We start from the raw sequence: 22,188 nt of genomic DNA on the forward strand, positions 1-22,188 counted from the left end.
TCCTATGTGCCAGGCACTGAGCTAAGCACTAAGCTAGCATGTAAGATGTTTCTGAGATCTTAAAGCACCTTATAAATGCTACCTAGAGTCATTAAGCCATTGGCACCCTTCCTTATACATTAAATCACAAAACTGGCATATCATTTAGTGAAGTGGAAAGACTTCTGAGCTGGGAGTTAGGAGGCAAAGGGTCAAATTCTGGCCCTCCGAATTCCTAGCTATACAGACATGAGCAAAATTCTCAAATGTAAAATGGGAATAGGAGTACTAGGACTACCTAGTTTATAGGGGCGTACCATAGCAATGTATCTATCAGTGAAGTTAGTCTATATAAATAGACATGCAGAATGCCAGAGTCAGAGGAAAAGCCAAATCTTTTTGAGCTAATCTATGGCCAACAAGATAATTCTGTTTCTGTGCTAAAATCATCTCAAATTCTATATACCCCCTGTAGTTTTTAGAGAGCAATCATTTTTCCTCTGTCTTCCGTTGGGGAAGCATTCAGGAAGGAAGAGATATGAAAATGATGATTCCACTAAGTCACAAATTTCATTTTCTAGGAGCTGAGGCCAGTTTCCAAGATCCTCGCACCCTGACCGTTCCCATCGTCCCTTCTCTGCATTGATCCCAGAAAACTTTTGACTCCCTAGTTGGAAGATCAAGGGCTGCAAAGCTGCTGTCCACGTGGACTGGGGCTGATATCTCCCGTCCATCTGCCAGGGCCTCCCCATCCAAACCCAGAGACATGGCGACTAACGGGACCAAGATTGCAGATGGGCAGATTTCCACTGAGGTCAGTGAGGCCTCCATCACCAACGACAAGCCCAAGACATTGGTGGTGAAAGTGCAGAAGAAGTCGACTGACCTTCCTGATCGAGACACCTGGAAAGGCCGATTTGACTTCCTCATGTCCTGTGTGGGCTATGCCATAGGACTGGGGAATGTGTGGCGCTTTCCCTATCTCTGTGGAAAGAATGGTGGGGGTATGTGATAATAGACTGACTTAAAGTCCTAGGGACTGGGGAGAAGAAAACAGTGGACAGCTCAGCTATATTCCTCAAAAGTGAGAGAGAGAGACAGAGAGAGAAAGAAAAACAGAGAGAGAGAGAAGGAAGCAAGAAACTACCTGATGGTCCTTTTGGAAGAAAAGTGGGTTCTAATCCCAGTTTGTCCACTATGTGACCTTCAATAGAAATCTATAAGAAATGTCCCATTTCCTGCCTTATTCCATTTATATCCAATAGTTTCATCAAATGGCCCAATGAAATAGTGTAGTGGAAAGAATTTCATTTGTAAAAGTTGATGACCTCCATTCAGATACCAGCTTTGCCACTTATCACTTGCACAAGGCACTTCATTCTCTGGTCCCCAGTTTCCTTGTCTCTAAAATGCAAGAATTTGAAGGAAACTAGGTGGCTCAATGAATAGAGAGCCAGGCTTAGAGACAGGAGGTCCTGGGTTCAAATATGACCTCAGACACATCCTTGCCATGTGACCCTGGGCAAGTCACTTAACCCCCATTGCCTAGCCCTTACTACTCTTCTGACTTAGAACCAATACACAGTATTCATCCTAAGATGGAAGGTAAGGGTTTGGTTTGGGTTTTTTTTTTAAGAGAGAAAGAGTGAATGAAGCTAGACTGGATGGGGAGGTGTCTTTAACAAGGGGCCTATGACTTTTTAATGTATATTTTGATCATTTTGATTCAAAAGAATCAATTTTCTTTGTAATCCTCCATATTTTATTTTATGTATTTACAGACATTATTCTGCAAAGGGATACATAGATGTCCCTTTACAGTCAAAGAAATCTGTGGCATACAGACCCCAAAGGTTATAGTGAAAAGAAGAGATCATTAAATGCCATTGTTTAATTTCTTAAGCATCTCCCACTATTCTTACTAAAAGCCTAGTTTGGTGCCTCCTTGGGTTGCAAAAGCTATGCCAATGGAATGCGAGTTCCACAAGTCTCACCAAGATATTAAGGCTTTGTGTGTAGACCCAGCAATGACAGTCCAAGAGCCAGCCTGGCCAAGTTCAGAGAAGCTCATCACAAGAAGGCTAGCCACTAGGGGGGAGTTTTGTCCCCAATAACTCACAAAAGACCATCTGTTCAGTGAAGGCACATCCAGAGGGAAGAAATCACAAAGCCTTAAAAGGTCTGCAGGAAACTTTCCCTTCCCACTAGTCTCCTCCTCCTCCTCAGCCTCCAGGCTTCCTTTGATTTCTCCATTTTACTCCTGGGCTAATGGCTACATCCTTCCCAGTCAGTGGCCTTCCCAGGGCCTTGGTGCCCATTGCCTTTCTTCTCTCTTCCCTACAGGGGCTTTTCTGATCCCTTACTTCCTAACTCTTATCTTCGCTGGAGTCCCTCTCTTCCTTCTGGAGTGTTCCCTGGGCCAGTACACATCGATTGGAGGCCTGGGGGTTTGGAAGCTTGCTCCAATGTTCAAGGGTAAGTTGAGGGGAAGGGAAAATGTTGTGATCGTTGAAGAGGCTCAGATTCTTGGGGTGAGACCAGGTGGCCTTATTTTGAGACCTACCACTCGCTTGCAGAAGAATCATGGGGTGGTAAAAAGCACCCATTGGTCTATAATTGTATGACCTTGAAAAAAAGGTAACTACTTCCATGGACTCTACTTCTTCTAGGAAAGAAGAGAATTCAACTAACCTCTGAGACTCCTTTCAGAGCTAGCATTCTATTTGGATTTATTCATTCAATGACTACTTTGCAAGCACCTACTACCTGTGCATGTTATTCAATAGTCATTCCTCAAACACTTATTAAACACCTATTGCATGCAGAGCAGTGTTCTCAGGGCTAAAAAACATTTAGATAAGACTCAAATTCTGCTTCCTCAACTAAAGTGATCTCCTACATGCCTTCGTATCTTCTATGGTATCTTGCACTTAGTAGATGCTGGAGAAATATTTATATGATTCCTAATGCTGCCCTGGGTGTGGCCATAATATTTATGCAGGCTCTTCTTCCCCTTCCAGGCGTGGGGCTGGCTGCTGCTGTGTTATCCTTTTGGCTAAATATCTACTACATTGTCATCATCTCTTGGGCCATCTATTACCTGTACAACTCGTTCACCACAGTAAGTGTCTCCTTTCCCCATGCTTGTGCTCCGTGCTTCAGGATACAGCTTCCAGCTGGGTGGGGTAGAGCTCTATTGGGTCTCTACAAACCACAAGAAATCTAAGAATCAGACCCCTACCGCCCCATCCTCAAACAAAGACAGCCCCCATTTCTTCAATTTTAGGGTTTTCTTCGTATAAGTCGTTTTATACAAATTGCCCTCCTAAGTCAGTCAGCAAACACTAATTATTTTTACATCCATACCTTCCATTTTGGAATCAATAGTATCATCTTCAAGGCAGAAGAGTAATAAAGGCTAGGCAATTGGGATTCAATGACTGGCTCAAAGTTACATAGTTAGGAAGTGCCTATGGCAAGATTTGAATCCAGGTCCTCTTATCTCTAGGTTCGACTCTCTATCCTATCCACTGAGCCACCTAGCTTCCCCAACAAGCATTAATTTTTAAACTTTATTCTAATTAATATATTTTGTTTTCACATCACTGAAATTACCGCCAATCCTTCCCCAAAAGACATCCTGTATGATGAATGTCTCCTTTAAGAAAAAGAAGTGGGAAAAAATTAGCCAATCAAAATTAGCCAATTAAACCAATCAATACACTGAAAAAAAATCTAATATATGCAATGTTCCACACTCATAGACCCTCACCTCTGCAAAAGAATGGGAGGAGATGCCTTCTCAAAACTCTTCTTTAGGGTCAAGCTTCAACAAGCATTTATTCAGTGTGTCTCATGCCAAGCAAGGAGACACATAGAAAAGGAATCCTTGCCCTCAAGGAACTTACATTCTAAAGGAGAGACAAACATACAAATAACTAGGTGAATACAAGATATATTTATATACTTTACAGAGTAGTTGGAAAATAAACTGATGGCCTTCTTAGGTCCCAAAGTAAAAAAATGGCTATCACATTAGATAAATATGAAAAATAGCCCCAAGATCCCCCTCTCCTCTCTCTCTGTCATTTCTATTTTGGTGCGAATTACTTGAACATGCTCCCTTACTTAGAGATTACTTTCATTTAAAAGTGAGTCCCTAAAAACAATTTTAAATGAGCCCATAAAGAGCATAAACCTCTGCCACCACCTCCCCCTCAAAAAATTAATTTCGAATAGTGGAGTTCTAAACCATAGTAGAATAAATAGAAATGTCTAGGAGAAAGCAAGGGCCTGGGTTCAAGTTCTGCTTTTGAACCATATATACTGTTTAGTTTAAGCCATTTAAAGTTAAAGCCATTTAAGCTTTAAATGACCCAGGTTATTTAAAGACACTTTAAGTCTCTAAGAAGATACAAATCTGCATTAATCTAAAAAGTTCCTCATTATGAGTTCCCTACACAAATAATTCTGGTTTAAAAAAAAATAAAAAAGTAAAAGAGGGAAAGGACAGGTTAACTGTATCCTTGTAGGACAAGGTAACCACCTACTCTACCTACGCATAACAGCTAGCCCTATGCCTGGGATGCTTCCCTCCACATCTATGATCAGGAGCATCAGATAAAGGAGTCTCAATCTTGCTGTCACTATCAGTTCCTTGAGCGATTTCATCAGATCCTTCAGCTGTCTGGACCCTTCTGTGTGCGTGTGTGTGAGTGTGTGTGTCTTTCTCTGTCCGTCTCTCTATCTTTCTCTCTATCTCTATCTCTCTGTCTCTTTTTCTTTGTCTTTCTTTCTCATAAACCCACACCCTCACACACACCTTGACAGCACTGCATTCAGGCCCTCTATTATACACCAAGGTTATTCTTGAACTCTGAAGTCCTCTAAAGAGCAGCGAGTCATAACTCTGGCATGCCCAAGCCCTACTGCTTCAAAAAGTTAGCTGCTAAGGGAAGTAGAGGCAGAATCTGTCCCAGACAGTGAAAGATCCTACAGTGAGTGACCAGAATAGCCATGACGTGCTGTCTTGAGGCAGGTCAGAACCTCACCCAGTCACTCTTTGGGAAGGCATTCCCTCCCCCGAGCCAAAGCCAAATCATGACGGAACAACTTGTTCCCCTTGGCTGGATCTCTTTCCCACGGGCACCGCCATTGTCTCCTTAAGAAGCAACCTTGTCAAGCCGCTCAGTTGGGGTCCAGGCAGGACTCTGACTGGTAGAAATGCTCATTCTCACCGAGGAGGCCACAGGAGGAAGCAGAGTGAGAGTGGCTGCCCCAGCTTCCTCTCACCTTGCCTGATACTTACTCTAGACTCTCCTATTGAGTCTCGGGACTGATTGTATCTCCACAGACACTTCCCTGGAGACACTGTGAAAATTCCTGGAACACAGACCGCTGCTTCTCCAACTACAGCATCGCTAACACCACCAACATGACCAGCGCTGTGGTGGAATTCTGGGAGTAAGTCTGGCACTCACCTCTCTCTCCTCAAATTGGTGGGCTATCCCCCAGAGTCTTAGACTTGGAGTTAGGAGAAACTGCAGATCATACAATCATAGATTTCAAGCTAGAAGAGATTTTTGAGGTCATCTAATCCAACACTTTGATTTTAGAAATGAGAGAATTGGAGTCCAGTGACTCGTCCAAGGTCATACTGATAATTAGTGGCAGAGTTGGAATTTGAATGCTGGTTCTCTGACTCCAAATGCAGGGCTCTCTCCACTATGCTAATCTCTCTACAGAAAAAGACAGCCTTCCCCTATATCCAAAATCATTTATTAAACGCCTACTATGTGCAAGGTGCTTTAACAGGCACTGGTGATAAAAAAATACTAAGCAAAAACTATATCTTGCCTTCAAGAACCTTACATTTGACTAGGGGCTAAAGCTTGCAAATTGATGGGTTTTTGAAGAAGAGAGAGAGCACTGCCCAGCAGGAATATCAGGTAAGGCTTCCTATAGGACATGCACTTGAATTGAGTCTTGAAGAAAGTCAGAGTCAGAAACAAGAAGGGAAAATATTCCCTCCTCAGAAGGATCAGTCAACGTTTGTCCATCACTAACTTGGGGGACAGCTGGGCAAAGGCATGGAGGTGGAAAATGAGAACAGAAAGTCAGCCTGTTTGAATGGAACGTAGATAGGATATAACACGAAATAATCATGAAGCGGAAGGAGGGATCTACATTATGACGGGCTCTAAATGCATATCTGAGGACTTTTTATCCCAGAGGTAATAGAAAAATGCTGAAGGTTTTTGAGCAGAAGGTTGAGGTGGTCAGATCAGACTTGCATTTTGGAAAGATTATATTGGAAACTACAAAGAAGTCGGCCTGGAGACTGTATAGCTTGGAAGCTAAGAGTCCAATTAGGAACTTATTTCTTAGTCTGGTTGAAAGGTGATGAGGACCTGAACTAGGAAGGTTGCCAAGGAAATGGATGTCAGCTATATTATGGAGGACGTGGAGTGTGAAGGTGATGGAAGAAATCAAGGCTGACTTCAAGATGGTAGACTTAATGGACTAGAAAAATGATGCATTCAGAGAAAGGGGATTTAAGATAAGGAGCTTTGTTTTGGACAAGTTGAGTTTGAGAAACCTACAGGACCTCCATTTAGAACTGCTCAACAGGCATTTGGTAAGGAGGGTTGGGAGCTCAGGAGAAAGAGGTTGAGATTGGATGCATAGATCTCAGAGTCATCTGCAAAGAGGTGATAAGTGAAACAATGGAAGCTGAGGAGACGTCCAGTCAGTCAATCAAGCATTTATTAAACATGTGCTCCAAGGAGTGTGCTTGGCACTGAGAATACAAAGACCAAAAAATGAGGCAGTCCCTACCCTTAACTAGCTAAAATTATAATGGGTGAGACATCATGTCCATATATAGGTATATGCAAAAGAGACCTAAGGCACTAGGGTTGGTGGGATGGGGATGGTGCCAAGAAGATTAGCAGTTGAAGTTATTAGGGAAGGATTCGTGAGGACATAAAGAGAGAAGAAAAGCAATCCCCCAATAAGAGCAGGGGAGCTGGAGAGGTCCACTAAAGAGACTAAAGAATAATCAAATAGGAAGGAAAACTAAGAGAGTAATATTTCTGTTTCCCTAATCTCCAGTTGCAACCCCCTCCTCCATCCTATTCTTTCCTAATTCTAACTTCCCTTCCTCATTTCCTTCCTCCCCACTTCCGGTGCCTTTGCCCTTCTTTTCTCTGTCTTAGAAGCTCCCATTAACCTCAATAGTGATGTTTCTTTCTTGTCATTCTCCCCCCCTTCTCCACAAGGCGCAATATGCATCAGATGACAGATGGATTGGAGAAGCCAGGACAGATCCGATGGCCACTCGCTATCACCCTGGCCATTGCTTGGATCTTGGTATATTTCTGTATCTGGAAAGGTGTTGGCTGGACTGGAAAGGTAAACTGCATATGCTCTAAATGGGGGCAACTATTTCTGATGGACTTTGTAGGTTCCCATATTACAGTGACAGCAAACCTTTTAGAGACCGAGTGCCCAAACTGTACCTTCACTCCACATATGAGTCACCCCCTTACCCCAGACAGGGGAGGGAGGGAGGAAGTACTCCCATTGGGCTGCTGGGCAGAGGGGCAGGTGAAGTAAAAAGTATCCTCAGGCATGGTGGAGAGAGAGAGGGGAGCAGCCCCCTCTGGCAAGCGTGCCATAGGTTCACCAATATGGCTGTATTGGGTGTTAAATTCAACTAGAGGACTTCAGGTCCTTTTCAAGCTTAAGATTCTCAGATGGTGTTTGCCTGCCTATAAGGTGAAAGAAAACAGAAACAAAAAATTAATTTTATCAATAGTTTCTAAGAGTGTTCTTCTTGTTTTACTAAAATATAGAACATTCTTTCATGGAGTGCCTCTCTTCTCAGACCAATTTGAATATCTTAACCTTACCTTCAAATCAACCCTCCCAGCCTGGGCTGTCAAGTCCACAGTACAACTAGCTATAAATCTAAGGATTTGTTCCTGTTTTAAGCTTTAGACAGATTATTTTTTGGGCAGCAATTGAACAGGTAAGGGGGATGGGACTTCCAGTGAAAAGAGGCCTGGATTTGGGATCAGAAGTGTGATTTTAAGTCCCAACTCTGCCAATTACTCATTTGTAATCTTTGTTAAATCTCTTAATGTCTCTGGTCTCAGTTTCTTCATCTGTAAAGGGGGTTGAATAGACTATTGTTGAGGAGCCTTCTATCTCCAAATCAATGAAACTAAGAAACAATACAATTTTAAATCCTTCCTCAAACACTTGCAAATTGTATGACCCTAAATAAGTCACTTAACATCTCTGTGCCTCAGTTTCCTAAGCCCTAAAATAAGGGCTCTAATGCTTGCTATCTGTATGACTCTGGGCAAGTCATTTAACCCTGAAAGGTATTAAACTGGATAACTTCTGAAGGTTCTTCCATCTCTAAATATGAGCTTGTGATCCACTGGGTCTCTGCCAGTACTAAATCGCTGAAACTAGGAAACCTCACAGTTTCCAGGGAAAGCCTTGAGTATAAAAACAATCCAGGTGTCCCAGGAACACATGAATCAATGAGCCCTGTTTCCTAATCTGTAAACAACTGCCTAAGAGGAACCACAGGATTGGAAAATCTTAAAGCTGCAATATATCATTTGGTCCAACCTACCAAGTTTGAGGAAATTGAGACCTATCCCCTAAGGGGAAATGATTTATCCAAAGTCACACAGTGAGTTGGTGGCAGAGCTGAGACTGCAACACTTGTCTTCTGACTCCCACTCAACTCTTCCTCATATCTTCCTTCCTTTTGCTCAATTATGTCTTGATGCCCTTCAGTGCCCTTCTCTGAAGAGGCTGATTGTGAGTGGGCTAGATCATTACTATCCACCAACCCTGGACTGCTTCCCTCAGGGAGATAGCCACAGGTTGGAGAATTGAGGACTGTCAAGTACTCTATGGACATTCACTGACATACTTGAGTCAGTTGGGTCCCTTTATGGACTTTCCTCTAGCAGTGGTTCCCAATCTTTTTTGACCTACCGCCCCCTTTCCAGAAAAAATATTACTTAGCCCCCTGGAAATTAATTTATTTTAAATTTTAATAGCAATTAATAGGAAAGATAAATGCACCTGTGGCCATCACTGCCCCCCTGGATCGCTGCAGCACCCACCAGGGAGTGGTGGCGCCCACTTTGGGAATCACTGCTCTAGTCTATTTCAGAAACCCCAAACCCAGAAAAGATCAAAGGATGAGCATCCCTCCCTTAAAGAAAAAATAAACAAAATCTAAATAGATATTGGGCAAGTGTACTGAAAATGGTGAGTACACCATTAGATAAGCCTCTATGGGCAGGTAGGACAGCAAATGAGGGAGAAGGAGCTGACAGGCTGAAGAAGTTCTCCCTGGAGCATTCAGACACCTGGAAAGGGTAGGGCAGGGGATTCAGATGTGGGATTTGTCCCACTCCCTTCCTGCTGTAGAGCAGTGACAGCGAACCTTTTAGAGACTGAGTGTCCAAACTACCACCCTCATGCTACATGTGAGCCCCTCATCTTACTCCACACAGGGGAGGGAGGAAGTGCTCCTGTTGGGCTGCTGGGCAGAGGTGTGGGTGATGGGAGAAACGTCCTTGGGCACACGTGGAGAGGGAGAAGGAAGCAGCCCCCCTCAGCACACTCTAGCAAGCATGACAAGAAAAGAAAGGAGGCAGTTGCTTAGTACACATGGAGATGGGGTCATGAATACAGGTCAGTATTAATGAATTCTGCTTTCAGACCTCACCATGGCAAATAGAGAGTTTCATTCTCCCAGGATGATGGGAGCTACAAGTCTAATTAAGCTGCTAGATGAGAAGATGGCCTAATTTCATGATGGCTTCTGCTATGGAACCAAATTAACTCTGCCAAAGCCAACCTTCCCCCTGCCTCTGGTAGATTTTGCTTTTTTCAGTGGTGCCTAAGGGTGAGGAGCTACATCTCTGGTCCATCACAGATTTGCCCAAATGGCCAACAGAGAGCAAGAGAGAGAAGACCAGCTTCAAGGAAAGATCTGTTCCTAACTAGTGTCTGTCTTTGAAGTCATTTTTGGTCCTAAAGGACCATAACATCATTGCTCTAGGTCTAGAAGAGATCTTAGAGGTCCCAGAAGTTCAACCCCTCCATTTTACAGATAAAGAAACTGAGGCCCAGTAAGATGAAGTGACTTGCCTGAAGTTACACATATAATAAGGGTAAGGGGCATAATTTGAACCTAGATCCTCTGCCTCTGGAGACAGTGTTCTTTCTACTATACCATGCTGCCTCCCCATGGTGGTAGCTGCCCTTAATTTCTTAGAGAAAGAGAAAAACCTCCATCACATCCAACCCAAGGGATGCTGAGGTCTGGCCTAGTTATGAACAGAACCATTGAATAAATTACTCAGCCAACACATACACTGATTGAGGCTTACTGTGGACTGAGAATTAGTGCAGAAAAGGTAGGTACAGAAAAGTATGAGCTCCTGCCCTCCAAGGAGTTTCCACTCTAATTCATAACTTGTGCACAATTAACTGCAGTAAGAATATTACTGCAGTGGTTTATTGGCTCATAAAGTTTTAGAATCTGAAAAAACTTAAACATCTTCATTTTACAGACAAGGAAACTGAGGCCCAAAATTATCGATTGACTTGTCTCAAAGTCACAAAAGTAGTAAATAAAAGAATTAAAATTCAAATCCAAATTTGTTGACCCAATTCCAGTGCTCTGGTATAGACTGAAAGTATAGATTATCAGACTGGAAAAGACCTTATAAATCATCTTGTCCAACCCCTCGTTTTGCAGATGGAGAAACTCAGACACAAATAATAGAAGTGGCTTGTTTAAGTCTCCCAAACTAGTTAGCAGCAGACCGAGTCCTCTTGATTCCTAGTCTGATATTCTCTCCTCCAAAATGAGAGAATTTAACTGAATACTTTCAAAGGCTGCTTCCAGCTTCTGATTCTCATTATTCTGACGCCTTGTTAAGTTCCATGATCCCTTCTAGTTTTAATATTGTGAGTTTTAAGTTTCTAATACACTAAATTCTAATATGATACTTTGCTTCTTGGGCCAGGAAGACTTCCTGGAGGGAGCTTGTAGCAGAGTCTGAAAGATGAATAGAATGTGGGTAGAATTTATCTAGGTGAAGAAGAAAGGGAAGGGCTTGCCAGGTCAGGAAAACAGCATGGATGGAAGGAGCAGGGAAGTATCTATTTATGAGAAAAGCAGAAAAATGAGGAGACCCACATTACTGGAACAGAGGATGTATGTTGTTGAGTGGTACTAAGTGAGCTTTGCCTGCTGTATTCTCTCTTTTTACTAGGTGGTCTACTTCTCTGCCACATACCCGTACATCATGCTCATCATTCTGTTCTTCCGAGGAGTGACACTGCCTGGGGCCAGGGAGGGCATCCTTTTCTACATCACTCCCAACTTTGGCAAACTGTCTGACTCAGAGGTGAGCCTAGTTGGTCTCCTTCATCCTCAGGCCAATTACCTTCTTGCTCTATTTTTGTATGACTTCTGGATCTCAGAGTGGCAAGGTCTAGCCAAAATGCTAACATAATCAACCTTTGGTTAAATCCATGCCAATTCTCATAGGACTTTAATCTGTTCAATAGGTGTGGCTGGATGCAGCAACCCAGATCTTCTTTTCCTATGGTCTGGGTCTTGGATCCCTGATTGCACTGGGGAGTTACAACCCTTTCCACAACAATGTCTACAGGTAAGAAGAGCCCTTTCACTCTCATCCAGTCTTTCCAGTCTTCTTCTTTCTTTAATCTCTGTGTGTGTGTGTGTCTCCCCAGCCTCCCTCTCCCTATTTTCATCCCTCTTGCCCCTTTGATTGCATTTTATTTGACATTTTCACCTATCTATAATAATTTCCTCTCTCTATTCCCTTTCTAGCCCTTACTTTCCTCTCACTTCTCTCCAATTCTGTCCTTTCTCTTGCCCAATATTCCATGCCTGCCCTTGTTACTCCATCCTTTGACAATTCCACATACTTTCTGTATTCTTCCTTTCTTTCATTCCATTTGATGCCATCCTTTCTCTATCTGCCACCTCCCTCTGACCTCATCCCTCCTCCATCCCTGTCTTCTTTCTCTGACTAGTTTCCAGTTCTATCTTCTCACATTTCTTTTCACTAGCCCTTTTGTTCCCAAACTTTCCTTCTACCTATCTCCAAACCCTCTTTGATTTCATCCCCTTAGTGTCATCATCTCTGACCCTTCTACCTCCTTTTCTCAGTTCAGTTTTCTCCCTCTCTGTCTCCTCCTCACTACCACAATCTCCCTCTAACTTCCTTTGCTCCCTTTCTTCCAGGGATTCCATCATCGTTTGCTGTATCAATTCTTGCACCAGCATGTTTGCTGGCTTCGTCATCTTCTCCATTGTGGGCTTTATGGCAAATGTGACCAAGAGGCCAATTGCTGATGTTGCAGCTTCAGGTCAGGTACCATGCCCTAACCCCCGTGTTTCCCTTGAAACCCTTGTGATCAGACTTGATTGAAGGGAAACACACTTAAAAAGACGTTATATGATGATGTTAATCTTGTCTGGTCTGGTCCTAGACACTCTGGGAGATGATGATCTGGTCCCTTCCTGTTGGAAAATCAGAATATCATAGAATGTCATGTTCTCATGGAAATGGAAGAGACCATTGAGATCATCTAGACCACCCCCTCATTTGCAAGTGAGGAATCTGAGATTTTCATAGATGAAGTGACCTGGTGTCAAGATCACCAAGGGATAGAGCTGGACCAGAACATGGTCTCCTGATTCCCAGAAATCCAACGTTCTTTTCACTACACAATGTTGATTCAACAAAGACACACAAGAATCCAGGACAGAAACTATCAATAACAACTTCACCAGCCAAGTGTTTTCATCTAGTGGGCTGGACTGAGCATCCTTCCAACCATGTACCAGTACTTTGTTTTCCAAGAAACATGACTCAAGAAAACTAGTTAATTGCATGGTAGAATCATATAATCTAAAAGCTGGCAGTGACTTTGGTTGCCAGCTAATCCAACCCTAAAATGAAGCACAAATGGTTTCCACAAGATCTTTGATGAGAGATTGTCAAGCCATTGCCTAAATACCTAGAGTGATGGGATAATTATTACCTTGATCACCACCATGAGGAAGCCCATTTTCATTTATGGACCACAATAACCATTCAAAAAAGAAAGTCCTTTGTATTTATGGGTTCCTCTCTCTGTAACTCTCTCCCTCTCTCATCCATTCACACCTAATTCTGGAGAGATATCAAATTAATCAAATGTCTATTTCATGGGACACTTTTTCAAATTGTGGTGCCAAGACAAGAGTGCTAAATTCATAGTCAGCGGTTCTGGGTGTAAATCTCCACCTTGTCTCTTTTTACTTCTGTTGCCTAAGGCAAATCATTTAGCTGCTTCGGGCTTTATTCCCTCATCTGTAAAATTGAGGAGCTCCTATTAGAAGACTTCCAAGATCCCTTCCAGTCCTTTGATCCTTTGTATTCTATCATGATATATTTTAAGTCAGCAATCATACGTCTAATAGGAATAAGACATGTATGCAAATGCTTATCATTCATTTTTTGGTACATAAAAGTAATATCAAATGCCACAAAATCAAAGGGAAAGAGTCTATCCAGCTGAGGATCTCAAGGAAGGCTCCTCATATTTCTCATCCATGCTATTCTGCTATTTAACAATCAAACATTTCTTTTTTTCGGATACCTCTGGTTCTCTATATTGTCACTATTCTCTCCTATCCATAGAAAAAGGTGGAGGATGAGAGGTCATGGTTTGTTTCACTGCTTTCCTATCTTTTCCAGATGTTTCCTATTCTATTGCTTTGTAGCCTGTTCTACATTTCTAAAATATGGAAGCTAACTTGGAGAATGGTGGAAGTGGAAAAGACCATAAAACATAGAAAGTTGAAACTGAAAGGAACTTTAGGACATACAGTGCCAAAACTAGAAGGAGCTTTAGAACTCCCACTGTTAAAGCTGGAAGGGATCTTGGAACCTGAAATGCTAAGATATTGAATGTTAGAGCTGAGAATATTAGACCTAGGGAATATTAAAATCTAGCATGCTAGAGCTGGAAAGAACTTTAGAAATCATCTAGTCTAGGAGTTCTTAAACTTTCTAGTGTTATAAACCCTCTTAGTTTTTTTTTTTAATTTTTAAAAATTCTTTACTTTCCATCTTAGAATCAAGACTGGGTATTGATTCCAAGGCAGAAGAAGAGTGGTAAAGGCTGGGAAATGGGGGTTAAGTGATTTGCCCAGGGTCACACAGCTAGAAAGTATCTGAAACCACATTTGAATCTAGAACCTCTCATTTCTAGGCCTGGCTCTCGAACTATTGAGCCACCTAGCAGCCCACTATAGACTCTCTTTAACTGTCTAAAAGAGTCCATAGATCCCTTCTCAGAATAATTTTTTAATTTTAATACTTCAAGGAAATTCCATTATAAAAATGGGACATCTAGGTGGCAAAAAAAAATTCTAACCAGATCAGAAGTCAAGAAGATTTATCTTCTTGAGTTCAAACCTGACCTCAGACACTAGCTGTAGGACCCTGAACAAGTCACTTAACCTCATTTGCCTCAGTTCCCTCATTTATAAAAGGGTCTAGACAAGGATATGGCAAACCACTCCAGTATCTTTGCCAAGAAAACCCCAAATAGAGTCACAAAGAGTTGGACATGACTGAAACATCTGATCAAGAATGGAAGGAATGAAAATAAAGATATTCTTTGAGGTTTATCCATAGACTTAAGAACCCTTAAGCTATTCCAACTCCCTCATTTTATAGCCTAAGGTTGTAAATGTAAAGTGACTTGGGCGAGATGGCACAGAGAGTTGGTAGCAGAGCTAGAAATAAATTCATGTTACCATATTCCTAGTCTGACTCTCCTTATCACCGCCTTCTTTTTCTCTGCTCTCTAGCTCCCCCTTCCCAAGGAGTCTGGCCATGAGTGGGTAGAATTCCATCAACAAACACTTAATGAGCCCCTATTATATGCAAAGTACTGTGCCAGTCTTATGTAGAGGAGGATACCAAGAAAAGTCAGAACAGGAGTCAGTGGGATGCAGATGAAAGAATACTAGAGAATACCAAGGCTTGAGTTACAACTCTATCATCAGATCATAGACTTAAGAACTGAAAGAGATGTCAGAAGCCATCTTGTCCAACCCTCTCATTTTACAAGTGAGGAAACTGAGGGCCATGGAGATTAGGTAACTTTCCCAAGGTCACATAAATAGTAAAATTGAAGATGAGATTTAGATTCATAAATCTAGACATGGCAAGGGCCTCATCTGGCCCAATTTCCCATTTTTACAGATGAGGAAACTAAAGCTAAGGGAGATTAGATGATTTGTCCAAGGTCACATAAGTAATAAGTATCAAGAGCAGGATTTGAACACAGGTCCTCTGACTCCAGAGTTAGGGTTTGTTCTCACAAATCATTTTCTTTTTCTAAATCTCAATTTGCCCTTCTGAAATATGGAGTTTGTAAGACTTTCCCTACCTACCTACTACCATGGGATTTTTGTGAAGAAAGCACTATATGCAAGTGAATTATAGAAGGATATAGCCCCTACCCTCCAGGGGCCAGCAATCTAATTGGGGTGATAAATGCAGATAACTACTCCATAGGCCATTATGGGGTAAGTGATACTGACAATAACTACTGCTGGAAATCAGAGGAGAAAGATGGAACTGAGGAGAAGATAATGATTTTTCTGTATTTTGAGATTCACAGATGACAGTCTCTCAGTTCTCCAAGGCTCAAGCAGAAATCTATTAGCTATTCTGCCCCGAGCCAAAAAGTCTAAAATTAGAAATCGAGTTATTAATAAAGCTCTAAGAGACTGTTGTTTTGCTTTTGGTGGGGGGCACAACCTTGGAGAGACCATGACCTAGAGCTAGTCTGGGAGTAGGATTGGTGCCCCAAAGAACCAGGCACACTGTCACCAGAAGGCTCTTCCTGGAGTCTGCCAGAAGCCCCTCCAAGCCCATTCATGCTACATGCATTTTTGTATTGGGAGGAGAAATGCTGGGAAATAATGTGAGAATCGTTGTCATAGTCACCATCCAAAAAAATTATTTACTGATGTAGGATAGGGAAACCAGGGAAGAAATAAGTTATAATAGCCAGCATTTATATAGCACTTAAGTTTTGAAAAATTCATTAAGGATATTAGCTCTTCAAAAGAATCCAGAGTGATAGGCATCATTATTGTCCCCATTTTACAGATGAGGAATCTGAGGCAGGTCGAGGATAAGTGATTTGGCCAAAGTAACATAGCTAGTAAGCATATAAGCCTAGTGTCCAAGTCAAGATTCTAGTCTTCCTAACTGGAGGTCAGCACTGTCTTCACTATTCCACCTGGGTATCCCAGGGTACACCAGTCCTCATTAGCTATTTTTATGATCCTCAGGTTATCTCTTTGTTCAGATGTCCGTGTGATCAGATTAATTAGATTAAGGTTAATACTGTGGAGGTACAAATTCTGTGTCCTTCATATTCAGTGCACTGAAAACGCATGAAATCTGAGCTGGAGATTGGTATGAGATGAAATCCCTGCCTTCCATAAGCTTACATTCTGGTTGGAAAAACGACATAGCCAAGGGGAAAAAATAGTATAGACTTCCTTCTATTGGAGAGTAAGTGTCCAGGGAGAGGAACAGAAAGGAGAATTGAGGCCATTGAGGAATTGAGACAAAGAAAAAGCTGAGTGGGTGGAAGAAGTCAGGGAAGACTTTATAAAGGATGAACTTGACCTGGGCCTTGGATAAGTCAAGTGGTTTATAGGTGTGTTGGGAGGAGGAGGAGGAATATTGTAGCCACAAGACTCTGCCTATGGGACTTTCCCCAGCCCCCAATTCTCCTGCTCCAACCCATCAAAACTTAGCCCTGCTGTGTCCCATTTCCTCTCTGCTGGCCATCTAGAAACACCAGGATGTATAAGTTAATAAGTTACAGTTTCCAGCTATTGTAATTTAGCGGAGGCCTTAATTACCAATTAAACAACAGTTAACTATGGAACAAAAGACAGCCCATGCCCTCAAGGAGTCTACAGTCTAGTTGGGGAGAGAAAACTCACACAGAAGAGAAACAGCACACATTGGCAAACAACCTACAAGATGGTAGTACAGATACCAAGGATGCTGTGAGTTCACAGAAGAGGAACTCAGTGAAGGATAGAGGAATCAGGGGAGACTGCCTGCAAGAGGTGACATTTGAGTTGACATTCAAAGAACAGATAAGAGGTGAATAGTCTAGAGTTTGTTTACAACTAGGGATAGAAATTAGGACAAAAGAGAAAGTGAGGTGACCAAAAGTAGTTCATGTTGGGAAGTTGGGGTGGATGCTTATATATACTTGAAGCCCCTGCTCAAATGAGGCATTCTCTGATTTGTTCAGCTAGAGTCCTCTGATTTTGTTACAATATTTGTTTCTTTTATATACTTAGTGTATGATGATGATTTGTATACATCGTAGCATCACTATTAGATTATGAGTGCCTTGACTGCAGAAATTGTTATGTATTTCCCATAGTGCATCAAATACATAACCTTAAACAAGGTGGGGAGGAAGAAGAGGAAAAGAAGGAGAAGAGGGGAAGAGGGGGGAAAGAAGGAGGAGGAGGAGGAAGAGGAAGAGGAGGAGGAAGAGGAAAAGGAAAAGAAGAAGGAGGAGGAGGTGGAAGAGGAAGAGAAAGAGGAGGAGAAGGAGGAGGTAGAAGAGAAGGAGGAAGAAGAGGAGGAAAAGGAGGAAGAGGAAAAAGAGGAAGAGGAGGAGAAAGGAGGAATAGGAGAAGGAGGAAGAGAAGGAGGAGGAGAAGGAGAAGAAGAAGAGGAAGAGCAAGAAAAAAGGAAGAGGAAGAAAAAGAGGAAGAAAAATAGGAAAAGGAATTTGCAACTGAAGAAACTAAGGCTAATCTTTCATCAATGATGTGAAATTGTGCTATATTTTTTTATTTTGCACTTGAAGAAACTGAGGCTGATGGAGGCTAATTGATTTGCCCAGAGTCACATAGCAAATGAACATGTTACAAGTTTTGAACTTAGGACTTCCTGATATCAATCTAACCATGATAACACCTACCTGAAAGTCACCCTTTTAGAAAATGGTGGTCACTTCAAGTCCTATTGCTTGAGATGTTAGACGATGCATGGGAAAATTAAGTCTGGGAGAGACTTTAGAAGTTATCTAGTACAACCCTTTCATTTTACAAATAAGGAAACTAAGATCCCAGAAATAAAGTGACTTGTCCAAGGTTACATAGTGAGTAAATAGTCTGTGATCTCTTAATGTAAGTCAGTGTATTTTCAGATACTCTAGAGCAACGTATGGCTCTCGAGCCATATCTGGCTCGTTTGAGGGCCAGATATAGCTCTTTCTGCAGAAGCCATAAAGTCAATTTTTTTTCAGGTGCTGTTACAGGAGCCGCACTGTGAGCACTGTACGGCTCTCACGAAATCACATTTTAAAAAATGTGGTGTTTATGGCTCTCACGGCCAAAAAGGTTGCCGACCCCTGCTCCAGAGCTTCATAAATTAACAAACATTTAAGTATTAACTAGGTGTCAGGTACCATGCCATGCACTGAGGAAGATACAAAGAAAGACAAAAAAAGTTTCTTACCTCAAGGGGCTCCAGTCTAATGGGTGAGGCAATGTGTAAACAGCTATATAAAAACAAGATATATACTGGATGTACAGGATGAACTGGAATTAATTAATGGAAGGAAGGCATGAGCATTAATGAGGCCTGAGAAAGGCTTCTTGTAAAAGGTGCCATTTTAGCTGGGACTTGAAGGAAGCAGGGAAGTAAGGAGGTAGAGATGAAGAGGGAGAGAAAGAGAGGCAGTCATTGAAAATGTTTAGAGTTGGAAGATAGTGCTAGAAATGGCCAGGAGACCAATGTTACTGGATCTCTAGTGTCTGTGGGAGAGGAGGAAGGAGCAAGAAGTCTGGAAAGGTAGAGAGGGGCTAGGTTTTGAAGGGCTTTGAACACTGGAGGACTTTCCATTTAACCCTGGAGATGATAGGGGAGCAGTGAAGTTTATTGTCTAGGGGATGACATAGTTAGATTTTAGCTTTTGTAAAATCAATTTGACTACTGTAGGGAAGATGAACTTGAATGGGAGGCTACTTCAGGGAGAGAACCCAACCAGAAGGCTATCAAAATAGCCCAAACTTGGGGCAAAGGACCTTCTTCACTGTGGTGATGACCTTCTTCACAGAGGAGAGACAGAGGCATATTCAAGAGATGTTAGGAATTTTATTATCATTATTTATTTAATTTCATTTTTAAAATTTAATTATTTTAAATGTAATATTTAAATTTAATAATTTAAGTTAGGAATTTGATTATTGCCAATTGAATTGAATTGTATTATTTCCAGGTCCGGGACTGGCATTCTTGGCATATCCAGAAGCAGTAACCCAGCTGCCCATTTCCCCACTGTGGGCCATTCTCTTCTTCTCCATGCTGCTCATGCTGGGCATTGACAGTCAGGTGAGGACTCTCTGCCAGGCTTTTCCTTCTGTAGTCTTTTCTCTGGCTATATAAGATAAAAGGATTTAGAGTTGGAATGGATATTAAAAATAACTTAATCCAAAATGCTCATTTTACAGATGAAGAACTCAAGACCTAGAGATCAGTGGCTTCCCCAAGTCACATAAGTAGTAAGTGACAGGCAGGATTTGGGCACCAGTTATCTCATTCCAAAGTGCCATTTTTGTACCGTACCAGAAATTTGGCTGGATGGCATGACCTTTGCTACTTAATAGTCCCATAGAAGATCTTTTAGGATTTGGCTATCTAATAGTTTGTAATTCCTGGCTTCAGGCTGTGATGTGATCTTAGAATCTGAGATGGAAAGGGAATCTTAATGGTCATGTCATCTAGAATCATACCCAAAACAGAAATTCTCTTTGTGTCATTCCTGACATATAGCCGTCCTTCTCCAGTAGATTGGAAGTTCCTTGAAGGTAGAGATTGACTTCCTCTTTTTGTATTCCCCAGTACCTGGCACATAGTAAGCCTTCAATAAATATTTATTGACTGGCTAACATAGGAGATATTTAATAAATGCTCTTTGACTGCCTGTGTATTTTCTAGAGACAAAAAGCTCCTCCCTCCTAAGAGATCTCATTCCGTTACTGGTCAGCCCTAATTTCTAGAAATGTGGCTGGACCACTTTGCTCAATTTCCTGAGAATTACAACACAAGGGAAGCTATAGCCAAAGTCAAAATCTGTATCCCTGGAGACATTTCAGTGATTTGGTGAATGATTTTTGGCTTTATTGTGTCAAACATAGCCAAAAAGCATTCTGGGTGGGGCCAAGGGAATTTTTGGAGATATTGGATTTCCTCCTCAGTCTAGGATCCAGAGGAAGGCCAAAACCATTTGTTCCTCCTGCCAATTAGTCTGAATGGGATAGGGGAGAGGGAAGGGAAGGATGTTGGGAATCTCTCTGGGGTCCTTGAGCAAGGACTGACCTCATCCGGATTATCTTCCTGAAAGTTCTGCACTGTGGAAGGGTTCATCACAGCCCTGGTTGATGAATTCCCAAGATTGCTTCGCAGCCGAAGAGAGCTCTTCATTGCCATTGTATGCATTGTCTCCTACCTGATTGGCCTTTCCAACATCACTCAGGTGAGCCTTATTTTCTTCTCTCTTCTGCCATCTCCATCTATGCTTCCCTCCTCCAAACCTCTTCTTGTCCCCAGGACTTCTCACTAAGGACTTCTGAGTTTAGTAACAATAGCTTTCATTTATATATTGCATTAAGGATTACAAAACATTTACAGTCATTATTTCATTTGATCCTTATTACAACCTTGGGAGGCAAGTGCTATTATTATCACCATTTTATTGATAAGGAAACTGAGGCATACAGTGGTTCAATGACTTGCCCAAGATCACACAAGCTAGTGTCTGAGAATGGATTGAAATTCAGGTCTTCCTGACTCCAGATTGAACTCTTTAACTACTGTACCACCTAGCTGCCCAAGAGGGCAGTCCAAGAGAAAATAATATGACTTCATAGCAGAGACCCAGACCTTTGGCATTTATTGAGTGATATCCTTCCTTCCTCCCTTCATTCTCCCCAGTATTTTTAGAGTACCTGCTCTGCCTAGTTCTGAGAAGATAAAGAAGAAAACACAGTCCCTGCTCTTAAAGAGTTTATTATTTAGTCTATTTGAGGAGAAGAACAGTAAACTAACCATAGTAAACTAACCACAGGGACAGATTTCACCATCAAAGGAACTCCTGGATGGGGAAATTCCTTCTCTACCAACATAGATCAGCACCTTTTCTGACACATATAGTCTGATTTCACTGCCTGGAGCACCAAAGGAGGGAAGGCAACCAGGGCCATAGAGGGAGGCTGTGTCAGAGGCAAGACTTCAGGACATGTCTTTCTGGTCCCAAAGCCAAAGCTCTCTCCTTTACACCAGTCTGCCCCTCATCGATAAATCATAATAAGGTTCAATCACAATCCACATGTATCCAGGGGACAGAAAGATGTGGAAATTTAGATAACTGTGGAGAGATTTGAAGAAGGGGATTGACCTGCCCGATAGGATCTAAAATAAATCCCCAGGTTTCTCGGTTCCCCTGTGAACATGGCAAAAGACAGGTTTTACAAAGAAAAATCCAAGAGTACCCATGGTCTACTATAAATTAATACCAGAATGATGGAGCCCACGAGTGAGTAGATGTTACAAGACTTCAGAGAAGGGAATGATTTCTTAGAGCTAGAACTCACAGAGAAGACTTTTATCCCAAGTCAAGGATACTGTTGATGCCAGACAATTCAGTCTCCTGGGCAAGCATGTTCATCATATTCACCAAAGCAGGATTTTTACTATCTGCTAAACCAGTGATGTCAAATTCAAAAAGTAACAGGAGTCACTAAGCATCCCTGAGGGCTTCATGCTGACTTAGAAAACTACATATTCAGAGGACAGCAGTGTGACTCATTGGATTGAGAGCTGGACCTAGAGATGAGAGGTCCAGGTTCAAATCTGGCCTCAGACACTTCCTAGCTGTGTGACCCTGGGCAAGTCACTTAGCCTCAATTGCTTGGTCCTTACTGTTCTTCTGCCTTAGAACCAATACACAGTATTGATTCTGAGATGGAAGGTAAGGGTTAAAAAAAGAAAGGAAGGAAGAAAGAAAGAAAGAAAG

General features: G+C 42.0%; 1 protein-coding gene across 1 annotated transcript in view; it reads left to right on the top strand.

The window, feature by feature from the left end:
- Positions 1 to 732: 732 nt before the first annotated feature.
- The window catches only part of SLC6A1 (solute carrier family 6 member 1), a 25,930-nt gene continuing 4,474 nt past the window's right edge, over positions 733 to 22,188 (top strand). The window contains exons 1-10 of the mRNA XM_044656849.1: positions 733 to 983; positions 2,323 to 2,454; positions 3,000 to 3,100; positions 5,333 to 5,442; positions 7,260 to 7,392; positions 11,301 to 11,435; positions 11,599 to 11,702; positions 12,302 to 12,426; positions 19,393 to 19,505; positions 20,518 to 20,649. Coding sequence (XP_044512784.1) covers positions 746 to 983; positions 2,323 to 2,454; positions 3,000 to 3,100; positions 5,333 to 5,442; positions 7,260 to 7,392; positions 11,301 to 11,435; positions 11,599 to 11,702; positions 12,302 to 12,426; positions 19,393 to 19,505; positions 20,518 to 20,649 — 1,323 coding nt within the window. The 5' untranslated portion in view covers positions 733 to 745. The remainder of the gene's footprint in view (positions 984 to 2,322; positions 2,455 to 2,999; positions 3,101 to 5,332; positions 5,443 to 7,259; positions 7,393 to 11,300; positions 11,436 to 11,598; positions 11,703 to 12,301; positions 12,427 to 19,392; positions 19,506 to 20,517; positions 20,650 to 22,188) is intronic.

This window comes from Gracilinanus agilis, chromosome 1, assembly GCF_016433145.1.
Source record: "Gracilinanus agilis isolate LMUSP501 chromosome 1, AgileGrace, whole genome shotgun sequence".
Lineage (NCBI taxonomy): Eukaryota > Metazoa > Chordata > Mammalia > Didelphimorphia > Didelphidae > Gracilinanus > Gracilinanus agilis.